Genomic DNA, 16,862 nt, shown 5'->3' with positions numbered 1-16,862 from the left:
TACCCCTTTCCCAGGAGAGCATGGGTGAGTAACGAAAAGACGTTAATGATTTGCAGGATTATGTACAAGCATAAAAAGAAAGTAGACAGTATTTGCACTACTCAGTGGCTTAATATGTCCCATTTCTGTCACAGGCATATGTTTCCACCTACAGATTATAATGTATTTTATTGAGACATATAAACTTCCATGTTTAACTTTGTGCATGTTAATATTTCCTGTGTGTTTATAAAACCACACACACAAAGTGGCTACTTTATGAGGAACATGTTCTTGAATCTACGATTCCTGTTCTTGGCTGGCAGGAGTGGAACCCAATGTGGTCTTCTGCTGTTGCATGCTGAGATGCTTTTCTGCTCACCACGGTTGTAGAGAGTTGCTATGAGTTACTATATCCTTCCTGATCAACTCAAATATTATATCTACTAGTGCATCTCAAAAAATTAGAATACCATGAAAAAGTTCCTTTTTTTCATAATTTAATTCAAAAAGGTAAACTTTCATATATTCTATATTCATTACATGTAAAGTGAAATATTTAAAGCCTTTTTTGTTTTAATTTTGATGGTTATGGCTTATAGCTCATGAAAATCAGAAATCCAGTATCTCAAATTATTTGAATATTCCCTAAGATCAATCAAAAAAAGGATTTACAATACAGAAATGTCCAACTTCTGAAAAGTATATTCATTTATACACTCAATACTTGGTTGGGGCTCCTTTACCATGAATTACTGTATCAATGCGGTGTGGCATGGAGGTGATCAGTCTGTGGCACTGCTGAGGTGTTATTGAAGCCCAGGTTGCTTTGATAGTGGCCTTCAGCGTATCTGTATTTTTGGGTCGGGTGTTTCTCATCTTCCTCTTGACAATACCCCATAGATTCTCTATGGGGTTCAGGTCAGGCAAGTTGGCTGGCCAATCAAACACAGTAATATCATGGTCAGCAAACCATTTGGTAGTAGTTTTGGCACTGTGGGTAGGTGCTAAGTCCTGCTGGAAAAGGAAATCAGCATCTCCAAAAAGCTCGTCAGCAGATGGAAGCATGAAGTGCTCTAAAATCTCCTGGTAGATGGCTGTGTTGACTTTGGACTTGATAAAATACAGTGGACCAACACCAGCAGATGACATGGCACCCCAAATCATCACAGACTGTGGAAACTCACACTGGGCTTCAAACACCTTGGATTCTGTGCCTCTCCACTCTTCCTCCAGACTCTAGAACCGTGATTTCCAAATTAAATGCAAAATGTACTTTCATCTGAAAAGAGGACTTTGGACCACTGAGCAACAGTCCACTTCTTTCTCTCCTTACCCCAGATAAGACACTTCTGACATTCTCTCTGGCTCAGGAGTAGCTTGATATTAGGAATGCGAAAGTTGTATCCCATTTCTTGAAGATGTCTGTTCATGATGGGTCTTGATACACTGACACCAGCCTCAGTCCACTCCTTGTGAAGCTCTCCCAAGTTCTTGAATCAACTTTTCTTGACAATCCTCTCAAGACTGCGGCCATCCCTGTTGCTTGTGCACCTTTTCCAGCCACCCTTTTCAGCAATGACCTTTTGTGGCTTACCCTCCTTGTGGAGGGCATCAGTGATCATCTTCTGGACAACAGTCAAGTCAGCAGTCTTCCCCATGATTGTGGTTGTGTGTACTGAACTAGACCGAGAGATACACTGTGTTCATACTGTTTTACTCAAACTCGAAATTAAATATTCTAATATTTTGAGATTGGTTTTTTTATGTTTTTGTACTGTATGCCATACTGATTAAAATTAAAATAGAAAAATGCTTGAAACATTTTAGTTTATGTGTAATGAGTCTATAATATATAACATTTTCACTTTCTTAAATAGCTGATGGAAAATATTGAACTTTTTCACAATATTCTAATTTTTTTTAGATGCACTTGTATGTATGTATGTATGTATGTATGTATCATCTCATTATCTCTAGCCGCTTTATCCTGTTCTACAGGGTCGCAGGCAAGCTGGAGCCTATCCCAGCTGACTACGGGCGAAAGGCGGGGTACACCCTGGACAAGTCGCCAGGTCATCACAGGGCTGACACATAGACACAGACAACCATTCACACTCACATTCACACCTACGGTCAATTAGAGTCACCAGTTAACCTAACCTGTATGTCTTTGGACTGTGGGGGGAAACCGGAGCACCCGCAGGAAACCCACGCGGACACGGGGAGAACATGCAAACTCCACACAGAAAGGCCCTCGCCGGCCCCAGGGCTCGAACCCAGGACCTTCTTGCTGTGAGGCGACAGCGCTAACCACTACACCACCGTGCCGCCCTATATATATATATATATATATATATATATATATATTCTAGTATTTTTGACAAGATATTTAATGTTATAACTTTTAGACCATTCCACTTTTGCTATTTCAGTTTTTTTTTTAACTCAAAACAGTTTTAAAAAGTCTAATGTCCTTGGCGAAATTCAAAAAACTAATTTCTGAATACTATCACCAGATATCATCCTATCAGCCACCTAAGTTACTCATTATATAATGAATAAGTCCAGTATTCTTTGATAAAATATTTGTTATAACTTTTAGACCATTTCACTACTCTTGCTATTTCATATTGAATTTAACATAACGTAAAATAGTTCTAAGAAGTATTTCCTGTATTTTTCAATGTTATTACAATAAGGGAAGGTTGTCAATTGGGACGCAAGTCCTGTATCCTCCTCCTGTCACGCTTTTATTATAAATAACCCTGATTTTTTTTGTCTCTATATAACTATATTTAACTCACTTAATATATCATATATTATTGTACCTTAAGTTGTAAATAGTGACGAATAAACTAAACCAATCTGGCCATTTTCCTCTGCCCTCTCTTATCAACAAGACATTTCCACCCACATAACGGTCGCCCACTTAGTGTTTTTTGTTTTTCGCACCATTCTGTGTAAACTCAAGAGACTGTTGTGTACAAAAACCCCAGGAGATCAGCAGTTTCTCCATCTGGCACCAACACCCATGCCACAGTGAAAGTCACAGAGATCACAGTTTTTCCCATTCTGATGTTTGAAGTGAACATTAACTGAAGCTCTTTATTTGTATCTGCATGAGTTCATGCATTGTGCTGCTGTCAAGGTACTGGCTGATTAGATAACTGCATAAAACAGCAGGTGATTGGGTGTTCCTAATAAAGTGGCCTGTGGTTTGTTTGTTTGTTTATTTATTTATTTTGTTGGTTTCTTTCCTTAAGAGTCACTCAGTGCTGCTTTAGATGCTATCAGTGTTACCACAGAGCTGGTTGTGGAGGAGCTTGAACCTCATATAGAAACACTGCTGACTGCAGCAGTAAGGAGGGGTGAGTGACCTACGTATAATCTCTTTTTCATAATTTGTTAACCTCAAAAGGCAGGGAGAAAGTAACTTCTTATTAACTGCATTTGAGAAGGACAGATTTCTGAAATGCAAATGTGTTATTCACATTACCTCTGAACGATACTGGGTGCATGATGGCTGTGCAAGAGGCAAAAGGTGGCATTATGACCCATGTGGAAACCAAAGAGACACTTTAATCTGCATTTGTGTCTGTTCAAGGCATTGAGTGATGGGACTGATTAGCCACTTGTACTCAAACGGCCAGATGGCCAGCTGTTGGGGACGGCAGCACCTATGTAAACATGATCCAGACATGCCCTTAATTCCCCATGTTTGTTCAGGTTAAGTGTGAATAGTTGGACAGTACTGATATGTTTTAGAGGCACATGGTTTATGACTAGCCTTATTATTTGTGTTGGTGTAGAAATCCTAATGAAATCTGCTGGTCTTGATAATCCGTGAAGATTTACTGAGTAGGTGTGTGTGCATGTTCTTTCCTATTAGAGAGCAGCATAGCTGAGCAGGTGGTAGAAAGTGGCATTCTGCCGGTTCTGGCTGAGGCCTTGAGGAGGAAAAGCGCCCTCACTGTCCACACAGCCAGACTGGTGTCTGAGCTCTCCAGGGAGGGTGAGCAGCAAACCAGTGCTTCAGACATGTGAATATGTGGAATGTGATACAATAGGTGTATCAAGAAATGTTGTATAAACTTGAGACAAATTAGCCAATTACATTATTTACAAGGCGGCACGGTGGTGTAGTGGTTAGCGCTGTTGCCTCACAGCAAGAAGGTCCGGGTTCGAGCCCCGTGGCTGGCGAGGGCCTTTCTGTGCGGAGTTTGCATGTTCTCCCCGTGTCCGCGTGGGTTTCCTCCGGGTGCTCCGGTTTCCCCCACAGTCCAAAGACATGCAGGTTAGGTTAACTGGTGACTCTAAATTGACCGTAGGTGTGAATGTGAGTGTGAATGGTTGTCTGTGTCTATGTGTCAGCCCTGTGATGACCTGGCGACTTGTCCAGGGTGTACCCCGCCTTTCACCCGTAGTCAGCTGGGATAGGCTCCAGGTTGCCTGCGACCCTGTAGAACAGGATAAAGCGGCTAGAGATAATGAGATGAATGAGACATTATTTACAATAGTTGGCTGTCATGATCTTGCCATGCTAAAGTCTCAAGCCATGCCATGATAGAGGCCCAAAGAGAATACTATATTCTACGTTCTGTTCAAGCCTCTAGCATGGCTTGATTTGACCCACTGTTTCTCAAGGTACAAATAAAACATGCATCAATACTGTTCTCTGTACTGGTACCCAGGTAATAGTAGTATGAACTTCTCCTTGCTGTCTAAACAAATGAGTCATTACAGACTGCATGGTTGTGATTATAAAAGAACACTCTTAGTCTTCAAGCAGTTTTGGCACTATACACTGTGTGCACAATTATGAGGCAAGTTGTATTCCTGAGGATTAATTTTATTCTTGAACAAATACAGTGCTCTGTCAATCCAAATTGTTAATAAACCTAAAACCCGAATGTTTAACAAAGGAAACAGGAGTTTAGGCTTTCTCAGGGGAATATATAAGTGTGCAGAATTATTAGGCAACATTTAGTGTGCAGAATTATCCATCCATTATCTCTAACCGCTTATCCTGTGCAGGGTCGCGGGCAAACTGGAACCTATCCCAGCTGACTATGGGTGAGAGGTGGGGTACACCCTGGACAAGTCACCAGATCATCGCAAGGCTGACACATAGAGACACACAACCATTCACACTCTCATTCACACCTAGGGTCAATTTAGAGTCACCAATTAGCCTAACCTGCATGTCTTTGGACTGTGGGGGAAACCCACACAGAAAGGCCCCCGTCGGCCACTGGGCTCAAACCCAGAACCTTCTTGCTCTGAGGTGACAGTGCTAACCACTACACCACCGTGCCACCCTGTGCAGAATTATTATGCAACTAAATGAAAAGCTAAATTTTTCCCATCTCACTTGTTTATTTTGATTTTTAGAGTAAGTGTAACAAATAAACAACTCAGAATTAACAAATAAACACTTTTGGCATATCAAAAATATTCAGTGACCAATATAGCCACCCTTCTTTTCAATGACTTCCATGAGCCTTCCATCCAGGGGTGGCACGGTGGTGTAGTGGTTAGCGCTGTCGCCTCACAGCAAGAAGGTCCGGGTTCGAGCCCCGTGGCTGGCGAGGGCCTTTCTGTGTGGAGTTTGCATGTTCTCCCCGTGTCCGCGTGGGTTTCCTCCGGGTGCTCCGTTTTCCCCCACAGTCCAAAGACATGCAGGTTAGGTTAACTGGTGACTCTAAATTGACCGTAGGTGTGAATGTGAGTGTGAATGGTTGTCTGTGTCTATGTGTCAGCCCTGTGATGACCTGGCGACTTGTCCAGGGTGTACCCCGCCTTTCGCCGGTAGTCAGCTGGGATAGGCTCCAGCTTGCCTGCGACCCTGTAGAACAGGATAAAGCGGCTAGAGATAATGAGATGAGATGAGCCTTCCATCCATGGAGTCTGTTAGTTTTTTGATTTGTTGACAATCAACTTTTTGTGTAGCAGCAACTACGGCCTCCCAACTGCTGTTCAGAGTGGTGTATTGTTTTCCCTAAATCTCATGTTTAAGAAGGGCCCACAATTTCTCAATAGGGTTTAAGTCAGGTGAGGAAGGGGGTCATGTCATTCCTCTGTGATCTTTAAAGGAGATGCACAGAACCATGGCCTCACTTTTTGTTTATAAATGCCTTGAGACCTCAAGAATGGCATAAGAATAGTTTTAAGCGTGAACAATAAATCTAATATAGTAATTTTTATGATTAAAGTGATTCATATAGGTAGCGGTCTGAGTGAACGACCTTGACATCTGTGACGTCACAGCAGGAAGTCTATCGGTCTCCTCGCCATTTCCGCCATACTAAAACACAGAGCTGACTGCAACTTCGATCCTCCATTTTGAGCTAATTTATCGCCATGCCACGTAGATGTGTTGCTGGCCGGTGTAGCAACACGACAGAATGTGGATTTAGGTTGCATTCATGACCCAAGAATGTTCAAACTGCAAAGATTTGGACGTATTTTGCGAAAAATTCACAGGCACATTTTGCTGATGACTCATACGAGACCTCTGATCTGTTGAGGAGCGTTGGCTATAAGCCCGTATTGAAAGAGGGTGCAGTACCAACAATTAAAGGAAAAGAAAACTACAAGAACAGGAAAGTAAGTTAAGTTGCACCAGTTCTCCCGGCGTGTGAGCCAAGCAGTAATGGCGGAGTACTCAGTATGGAGAACTGAAAGTCAGATAGTTTAAAAATAATCAGCCACAAGATCGGCCTTCAAGAAGTGAGAACGCAGACGGGTAAGATGTGACTCTCATGTTTACCTGCATTTAGATTAATACATGTAACTTGTATTGTGTATTCATTTCAAGAGTGCTGCATCCCTCTGATAGGCATTTTACAATTTTTGTCTTTTCAGTGTCTGTTAAATCTCTTTTTTTGGCCCATTTTGCCTGAGATAAAGAAACTGCCTAATAATTATGCACACTTTTTAATACAGGGTGTTAATGACTTTAGGCTACACCCTCCCTCAATACACAAATAAATACCACCTGAGAATGCTTAAATCCAATTAGCATTCAAGTGTATATAGCTTGGGGTTGGAAAATATGCATAGAAATAATGGTCGGGTCAGAGTACTCACTTGCCTAATAATTGTGCACACAGTGTACACCATCCATCATTACTAATTCTTGCCCCATGGATTTCAATATAATCTCTATATACTGCATATGTAGTATATGTGTGATAACCACAGCAAAGATGATATTTATTAGTAACCCACTTATAATGGAAGTTTAAGGGCCTTTGTTGAATTCCATTAATAACCATTTGAAGTGTTTAACACAAATAGCATAACAGAACACAAATTCAGAGACAGAGGTTCGTGACTGTCTTCCTAAAGTGGTTCTTAAGCAGTTTTATTCCACTTTTGAATACTGGAGCAAGTAAATCCAGTTTCACACACTCCCAAGTTTTGTGGGAGCTAGGCGTAATTAGGCTGACACTGGGTTAATAATGTCTTTTTACATGTTTCTGTTGGTATTACACAACCACTAATTCTTCCTTGTTAAAAAAAAAAAAATCCATCCATTATCTGTAGCCGCTTATCCTGTTCTACAGGGTCGCAGGCAAGCTGGAGCCTATCCCAGCTGACTATGGACGAGAGACGGGGTACACCCTGGACAAGTGGACAAGTCGCCAGGTTATTGCAGGGCGTAAAAAACCCCAGTCTCATTCAATACACATTATACAGATAACATGCTGTTTATAGATTGGGCTGTGCCCTAGGGTGTACCCCACCTTTCGCCCAAAGTCAGCTGGGAGTGGCTGCAGGTTCCCTGTGACCCTGATGGATAAGCAGTATAGATGATGGATGAACATGAGAGATTAGATCAGGATTTCAGCTTTCATTTCCTGATATTTACATCTAGATCTCTTCAACAACTTAGAACACAGAACCTTTTGTATGAACCCACCCTTTTTTTTTCTTCAAGTGATCAAAAAATATTGGAACACATGACAGGCAGGTGTTTCCTGTTGCCCAGGTGTGTCCTGTTAGATTTATTGTTTAAACAATTGATAGCTCTGAAGGTCTACTCTTGGTTTGGGATCTAAGTTTGCCTGTGAACATGGTATTTGTTGTTAAAAGATAAACCAATGTAAAGACCAGAGAGCTGTCTATGGGAAAAAAGCAAGCCATTTTGAAGCTGGGAAAAGAGGGAAAATATATTGGAGCCATTGCAAATGCACTGATTATAGCCAATACAACATTTAGAATGTCCTGAACAAAGAAAAAAACATTGATGTACTTAAACCAGTCATCACTGGTTTTGAGTTAAAACCCAAATGTCTTCAGTGTATAGAGGGGAAAAAAAATTGACCTTGTTTTTGCAATACTTTTGGAAGGGAATGTGATTGAAGAATTTATAAACATTATACTAAATTCTGTGTTTTGTAAATGTTTTTAATTTATGGCATTTACTTATGAACTTACATTTCTATTATATGCGAGTTTAAATTTTAATTTGTATTCCAAAATGATTGTCTGTGATAATCACATCTGCAGCATTCTGTGATTGATGGAGATTAGTTTAAAAAACTCTGGATTATTCGTTTAGTACCCTCTTTGCTAGGTACTAATACTTTTTTCATCCTGTGGTGTTTACTCTCAGCTCCCTTCAGAGATAGCTGCTTTGAAACTGGAATTGTTTCTGCTCTTCTGACTCTGCTGCTCAGTGAGAACCAGGAGCTACTGCTGCATGTTAGCCAAGCCATCGGGAGAATCTGCTGGGACAGCAGTGAGTGAACTTGATTATCTGAACAGTGTTCTTAAATCAAGACTCAGACTCGAGTCCGACTCATGCCCTAATTTTAAGGACCCGTGACTTGACTTGGACTTGAGCACTGATGACTTGGACTTGAACTCGTGCATTAACTGCATTCGGACTCGCAAATTGGAGATGAGGACTCAGATTTTCTCATCTCATTATCTCTAGCCACTTTATCCTTCTACAGGGTAGCAGGCAAGCTGGAGCCTATCCCAGCTGACTACGGGCGAAAGGCGGGGTACACCCTGGATAAGTTGCCAGGTCATCACAGGGCTGACACATAGACAACCATTCACACTCACTTTCACACCTACGGTCAATTTAGAGTCACCAGTTAACCTAACCTGCATGTCTTTGGACTGTGGGGGAAACCGGAGCACCCGGAGGAAACCCACGCGGACACGGGGAGAACATGCAGACTCCGCACAGAAAGGCCCTCGCCGGCCACGGGGCTTGAACCCGGACCTTCTTGCTGTGAGGCGACAGCGGACTCAGATTTTTTCTTTATATTTTGTAACATGCCATAATTTGGCATAAGATATTTATATCTACATTAATTTTTATACTAATTTCATGCAAGAGTGTCACACCTGCACGTCTTGGTGCGTGCATCAGATAAACTCTCGGATGCGCTCCAGACAGCGCGCGCGCCAAGCGGACTCTCGCACGCACACCATAAACGACTCGCACCTGCACAGGATTAAGGCACAATCAGCATGCCTATATAAAAACTGTGAAAACACACTTACTTTGCGAAGTATTGAGTTGCATTGCTGACATGTTACTGAGCCTTATTTCCTTGTTTGGTTAACTGATCCCTGATTTCCTGTTTCTCGTCTTTGATTCTACCGAGTCCACGATAGCCTGTTTGTGCCTCGCTCGACCTATTGCCTGTTTCACCGTTTTACGATTTTGCCTGCTGTTCTGGATTGTTTACCTGTCTTCACTTCAAGGGCGGCTGGTGCATAAGGGCCATTGGGCGACGCACTGCCAAAACGAAAAAAAAAAGGTTTTTTTTCTTTTTTTAAAACAAACTTTCACCAGCGCTGCTCGAGGCCATTTTAATCTGTCTCTGGGTATCATTGTCCAATCAGGGTGGTCTTGCTTCTAGAGTACCGCCCCTTTTGGGGCGATTTCAGTCACACTGAAAATCGTCCAAGAGTTCACTGATAGAGTCCCATGTTAATATATATATATATTTTTTCTCTTGACTGACACTTCAATGCAAACTCTATGGGTTCCGGGGGGGCTTGCCCTAACGTGTTTACGTCACTGCAAAGCGCGGCAAAGTTGCGTTCGATCCGCTCAGTTTCTGAGGTGAGATGGATGCGGAAAGCAATTCAGTGCGGTCCTTAAAAGAAGTTCCATTTAGTCAGCGATCAAATCGAGCTAAATTGGCAACAAAACAAGCTGGACCCCCTCGACCAAATCTAAACATAAAACAAATTTCGACAAAGGGGGGAAATCATATACTCGAGGTTTTACTTCAACATGGTCCCAGCGCAAATCCTGGCGAGCTGGCTGCAAGGACGCCTCAGCGGTTTTCTGCTCCCCCTGCTTACTTTTCCACCCTGGAGGTGGCTCCACGGACAACACTGCTTGGACGGTCACTGGAGTTTCGGACATGCATCATTTGTCGGAGAAAATAAAAAAACATGAGTCATCAAAGATTCACATGGGCAGCTGCCTGAAATTTTCGGCTTTTGGGAGAGTGAACATCGCTACACAACCGGATGAGGGCTACAGGCTAGCAGTTCGCCGCCACAACGATGAGGTGAGCAAGAACAGGCACATATTAAACCGGCTCATCCAACGCGTGAAATTTTGTGGAGCGTTCGAGTTAGCTCTACGAGGCAAAGATGAAACTGAGGGCTCCAGTCACCGTGGTGTTTTTCTGGGTTTGGTTGACTTCGTGACACACACACACACACACACACACAGTCACAGAATCAGTTCACTTTTGATGTTTTCAATGTGCATTTTTATATTTGCCACACTTTGCTCTGAGAGTTAGCACTTTGGTAATATCCTTGGTAAATACCAGTAATTGCAAGATCTAAAGATCCACTCATCTATTTATTCAACTGCTATTGTTATGTTGGCCAACTATTTACAATGTTTTGTTACAGTCAGGGCTTTGAACCGGTTCAAGGAACGAAAACGAAAACCGGGAACTTTTTCTATTTCACATGGAACAGAAACGAAACCAGAAACTTTATTATTTTTTATGTTCCGGAACAGAAACGCTTATTAAAAAAAATGGTAACCGGTTAATACCGGTTTTTATTTCGTTCCTCAAAGTTTCCGTAGCCTACAAATAAAAAAGCCATTCTTCTCCTGCGCAAGTTTCTATGACCCGCTGGGGTTCACTTCCTGTGTGACGGTCGCTGACTGAATGGACAGAGCGGGAAGGTGGACTGCTATCACGTCTCCATTACTGAGTGTCTGAGCAAAGAAGAGTCTGAACGATGCAACCTCCCTATTGGCTGTTTGTAAAAATGTATCAATTGTTGCCCTTCCCACGGGAATCATCGCGGGCTCGAGAGACGAGACCTGACGGGTTAGTTCGTTGGTAGCAGAACAAAATGTCTGGACACAAATCGGGTTTTCAGAAAAGGAAAGAAAATAAACGGAGGGTCGAAAATACAAAAAAGGAGGCAGAAAATGCAAAACGAGTTTTAAGGTAGGACAAATGGTTACTTTTCTGAGGCAGCCCGCCGTGGCTGCCTGCAGGCTTATTTATTATAGCCCATTTAGTTAAAATAGTTGATATAAAATGTTTATAGTTATAGTTATGTGATGGTTGTCCTGATTTAGACTGGTGTTTTTTTTGGGGGGTGCGCGATGTTGCACCCGGGTCCAGATTAGGGCAGAACCGGCCCTGGCTACATTTCAGGTGTAGTTTGTTTTATGTATGTATGTACTTGCATAGATGTGTACTTGGTCTTCCAATATGGCGCCTAACAAAATCTCGCGGCGCGGTGACGTCATGCGGTAGCCCTCTATAGGGCCTGACTCGCCTTTGGTAACACACTAAACGAATTCTCTTTCATTTTTGGCACTTTTTCTGTTTGTGTAGATGGGAAGACATACTGAGAATCCAAATCGCCAACATTTGAAATAATAATTGTTTTGAATTATTTCTTGTTTTATTTAATGAAGGTTGTAATAGAATTAGCCTACATTTGGCTTAAGCTGGATGAGACAGAGACATAATTTTATAGCCATTTGTTAAACCGCTGACAGGGAACGTAATTAACCGTTCCGGGAACGAAATTTTTTTGTTCTAACCGGTTCGGGAACGTCTATTTAATGGTGGAACCCAAAACCGGAAACGTTAAAATTCCGTTTCTGTTCGGAACGAACCAATAGGAAAAAAAATTCTGGTTCAAAGCCCTGGTTACAGTAAGTGCACTTTCCTGTTGTCCTTAAGTTGCACAGTCTGTAAAATTCTTGCTGGTCATGGAGTTTGAAGTACAAAATCTATTTACAGAACATTCTGTAGAACAGTTGACTTGCTACCTAGGTCAATTTACTTCAGTCCTGTGGACATTTATGGTCCGTGTAGACATAACGGGGGAAAATTGCCCCCCCTGAAAAAAATTCAGGAGCCGCCACTGCTTCACTTGTATTAATAAACACACCTTCTGCACTTACATCCGTCTCCCAACCATCTCTGACAGAATACTTCGCACTCCCTGACAAAGAGAATGCACATTCACCTGTTCATACGTCATGTTCAGGAACAAACTAATGTTAATGGGGCTAAAACAGCCACCGTCAAATGGTGCGGTTGGAGACTTGTTGTCTGACTCGAGTCGGATCAATAGTGGACTCGACTCAATTTTTTTAATGACTTGGACTTGACTCGGAGTCGAACACTGGGGACTCGAGACTGGACTTGGACTCGAGGTTTAGTGACTCAACTACAACACTGTCTTAAATACAAATAGAAAGCCCATTTTATTTCATGACCTTATATATTGAGAGAAGCGAAAATCTTTTCTTACCGCACATTTTAGTTACAATCAAAGGGCGATAGATATCACTGCTGTTTTACTTCAAGTTCATTCAGGCACCTCCTGTTGCATGAAACTTTCTTCAGTAAGGCATTAAAGTAAGTCTTGGTTCTCAGTTTGGAGTCTGCCATTTTATAACTCCTCAAAATCACTATTGCTTTTGCTGTTTTTAATTGTTTTGTTGTCAAAAGCCTATTTGACTGATTAATTGAATGAAATAAGTTTAAAATTATGCCAGTCACATCAACACAGGCTCTGTAGAATTTCTCTATACAACTGCTGTACTTGTATTTCTCCCTCCGGTAACTACATTCTTTTCCTGGTTAGTATCACTGTAGTTGCTAAATAGTTAATAAGTTACTGAATAATATATTTTAGGAAGGTATAACTGAATAATTAACTGAGACGAAACAATGTTAAACTTAAAAGCAAGCATAAATAATGTGAACACCTGGTTTTAATTTTAATAAAATGAAGATAAATGCTGTTTATATGATTTATAGTAATGTTTTAATTATTGTAACATAACGGATCTAGTTTGGGTACTTCAGGTGGAACGCGCCACTAAATAAACATGATGGCACATACAACCCCGATTCCAAAAAAGTTGGGACAAAGTACAAATTGTAAATAAAAACGGAATGCAACGATGTGGAAGTTTCAAAATTCCATATTTTATTCGGAATAGAACACAGATGACATATCAAATGTTTAAACTGAGAAAATGTATCATTTAAAGAGAAAAATTAGGTGATTTTAAATTTCATGACGACACATCTCAAAAAAGTTGGGACAAGGCCATGTTTACCACTGTGAGACATCCCCTTTTCTCTTTACAACAGTCTGTAAACGTCTGGGGACTGAGGAGACAAGTTGCTCAAGTTTAGGGATAGGAATGTTAACCCATTCTTGTCTAATGTAGGATTCTAGTTGCTCAACTATCTTAGGTCTTTTTTGTCGTATCTTCTGTTTTATGATGCGCCAAATGTTTTCTATGGGTGAAAGATCTGGACTGCAGGCTGGCCAGTTCAGTACCCGGACCCTTCTTCTACGCAGCCATGATGCTGTAATTGATGCAGTATGTGGTTTGGCATTGTCATGTTGGAAAATGCAAGGTCTTCCTTGAAAGAGACGTCGTCTGGATGGGAGCATATGTTGCTCTAGAACCTGGATATACCTTTCAGCATTGATGGTGTCTTTCCAGATGTGTAAGCTGCCCATGCCACACGCACTAATGCAACCCCATACCATCAGAGATGCAGGCTTCTGAACTGAGCGCTGATAACAACTTGGGTCGTCCTTCTCCTCTTTAGTCCAAATGACACGGCATCCCTGATTTCCATAAAGAACTTCAAATTTTGATTCGTCTGACCACAGAACAGTTTTCCACTTTGCCACAGTCCATTTTAAATGAGCCTTGGGCCAGAGAAGACGTCTGCGCTTCTGGATCATGTTTAGATACGGCTTCTTCTTTGAACTATAGAGTTTTAGCTGGCAACAGCGGATGGCACGGTGAACTGTGTTCACAGATGAAGTTCTCTGGAAATATTCCTGAGCCCATTTTGTGATTTCCAATACAGAAGCATGCCTGTATGTGATGCAGTGCCGTCTAAGGGCCCGAAGATCACAGGCACCCAGTATGGTTTTCCGGCCTTGACCCTTACGCACAGAGATTCTTCCAGATCCTCTGAATCTTTTGATGATATTATGCACTGTAGATGATGATGATGATATGTTCAAACTCTTTGCAATTTTACACTGTCGAACTCCTTTCTGATATTGCTCCACTATTTGTCGGCGCAGAATTAGGGGGATTGGTGATCCTCTTCCCATCTTTACTTCTGAGAGCCGCTGCTGCTCCAAGATGCTCTTTTTATACCCAGTCATGTTAATGACCTATTGCCAATTGACCTAATGAGTTGCAATTTGGTCCTCCAGCTGTTCCTTTTTTGTACCTTTAACTTTTCCAGCCTCTTATTGCCCCGTCCCAACTTTTTTGAGATGTGTTGCTGTCATGAAGTTTCAAATGAGCCAATATTTGGCATGAAATTTCAAAATGTCTCACTTTCGACATTTGATATGTTGTCTATGTTCTATTGTGAATACAATATCAGTTTTTGAGATTTGTAAATTATTGCATTCCGTTTTTATTTACAATTTGTACTTTGTCCCAACTTTTTTGGAATCGGGGTTGTATTTGCTTAATGATATTTGATTAGCTTCACTCACTTCAGATATAATCAGAAAGTGAATCTGTGCTGTGATAATCTATGAAAAAAGGGGGAGTCTGTTAAAAAAAATTACACTGAAAGGAGTTTCTGGGTGAAAAATTTTTGAGTACTCTATAGTTCATTAATGTGCTATGAGTCTCATCAAATTTATAATGATCAAAGTTATAATTATTCTGACTGTTACATTGTAGATTGTGAGCACGTTGGTGCTTGACTGTTGTTTGATTACTGTGCAGATCTGCAGCAGGAAAGGCTGTTGAGACTGGGAACTATCCCCAAACTGGTGCCTGTGCTGCTGCAGTATTGTGAGAATGAGGCCTTGCAGAGCTCCTGTCTGCTGGCTCTGTGTAATCTAGCTGGTATGGGTCAAGAGGATGGCTCTACACTTGTCTGGGAGAGGAGAGGCCATTTTGACAAGGAAGTACATGTGTTCCATGGCACCTTAAAGGACTCGTTTGATGTTGTGTCAGCAGTGACAGTGGTCCAACTAAGCCAGTGGTCTCAGGGACAGTACTTGGTAAGCATGGAAGTGGTTCAGAAATGCTCCACTCTCTTGTGGAAGGAACACAACAGACGACAGATTGAACGGCGCCTGCTAAGTTTCACACTCTTGGGCTTTTTCCCCAAATTCTACAAGATTATAAAGTATTCTCTGTGGAACATTCTTACGGACAGGAGTTGTCTGAAGACAGCAGTGTTTCACACTTTCTTGTGAGGATGGATCACATCTCGGGTGTGCATTTGAGGAAAATGTTCAGCTTGGGTGTTCATTTGAGGAAAAATATATCAAAAGTAGAAAACCTTAAAACTGTTGCCGATTTGAAGGAAGAATATTTGGTGAAACAGATTATGGAGAGAAAAAAAGACAGGGTCTACAAGCATCCAAACGATTCGGATAAGAAGCCATGTCTGTCTGTTTGTCACTCATATTTCCTGTCAAGTCAGAAAGCATTCTAACCTATGTAACCATGGGCATGTATTTTGTGAGGCAAGGCTTTTGAAGAAACTCTGAAAGTATTTGTATGAAGTTTATTAGTTTCCAAACAGCTTCAGCTAACTTTCACTGAAATCACTAACTATACTATTAGATCTCTATCCAAGTAGAAATAAGTGCATTATTGCTATGGCCATATACTGTATAGTACATGGTATATAATGTACAATAGATGCAAATTATTAATTTTGTTGCATATTGAGGTATCCAGACACATTAAAATTTTAATGCTAAGCATAAGAGGGGATCGGGGCTAAGGTGCAGTTTGTTGTTTGCATTAATCTGTCTGTATCTAAGAGGCCTTGTACTGCTTGATTCCATGCTCAACTCAGACAGAGTTGTAACCAGATTCACTGTTTTGTATTCACAAAAAGTATTTACGTATTTAAAACCTAACCATATTGTATGAATGCACTGCTTTCAGAGCCTTGTGTTCATTATGTAATGCAAATTAAGAAGCCTGACTGAAAACAATTTTTAAAAAAAATCATAATTGGTTTCTTCATCATATGACCAGAGGTTATAAGCAAATTCATTTCTATTTCATTAATATGTCAAGTAATTCTACCATTGTAACCTTTGTGTTTTTGTACACATCTGAAAAATGGATATATAATTATCAGAAATCCAGCTTTTTTATGTTATGACATTTTTCTGTATTGCATGTCAGTTCTAATATAGTTTTTCCAACTTCTCTGCTTCTACTGCTCTTATTATTATTATTATTATTATTATTATTATTACAATTCTCTTACCATCTATTTATGAACACAGTGAACTATTTACGGTTAACTGTATTAAGGGAATGTTGCCCTTTCTTCTGATCTGAACTTCAGGGTATGTTGCTGTTGTTGTTGTTG

The 16,862-nt window shown here is 41.0% G+C and overlaps 1 protein-coding gene across 1 annotated transcript; it reads left to right on the top strand.

Moving 5' to 3' along the window:
- The first annotated feature begins 20 nt into the window (after positions 1-20).
- si:dkey-21e13.3 (uncharacterized protein LOC100150043 homolog) lies at positions 21-16,465 on the top strand. Its single transcript, XM_060938871.1, has 5 exons — positions 21-24; positions 3,246-3,350; positions 3,872-3,994; positions 8,603-8,728; positions 15,245-16,465. The coding sequence occupies exons 1-5, from the start codon at positions 21-23 to the stop codon at positions 15,721-15,723; spliced, it is 837 nt and encodes a 278-aa protein (XP_060794854.1). The 3' UTR covers positions 15,724-16,465.
- Positions 16,466-16,862: the final 397 nt, after the last annotated feature.

Source organism: Neoarius graeffei, chromosome 14, assembly GCF_027579695.1.
Source record: "Neoarius graeffei isolate fNeoGra1 chromosome 14, fNeoGra1.pri, whole genome shotgun sequence".
Taxonomy (NCBI): Eukaryota; Metazoa; Chordata; class Actinopteri; order Siluriformes; family Ariidae; genus Neoarius; species Neoarius graeffei.
This window is presented reverse-complemented; position numbering and strand designations above follow the sequence as displayed.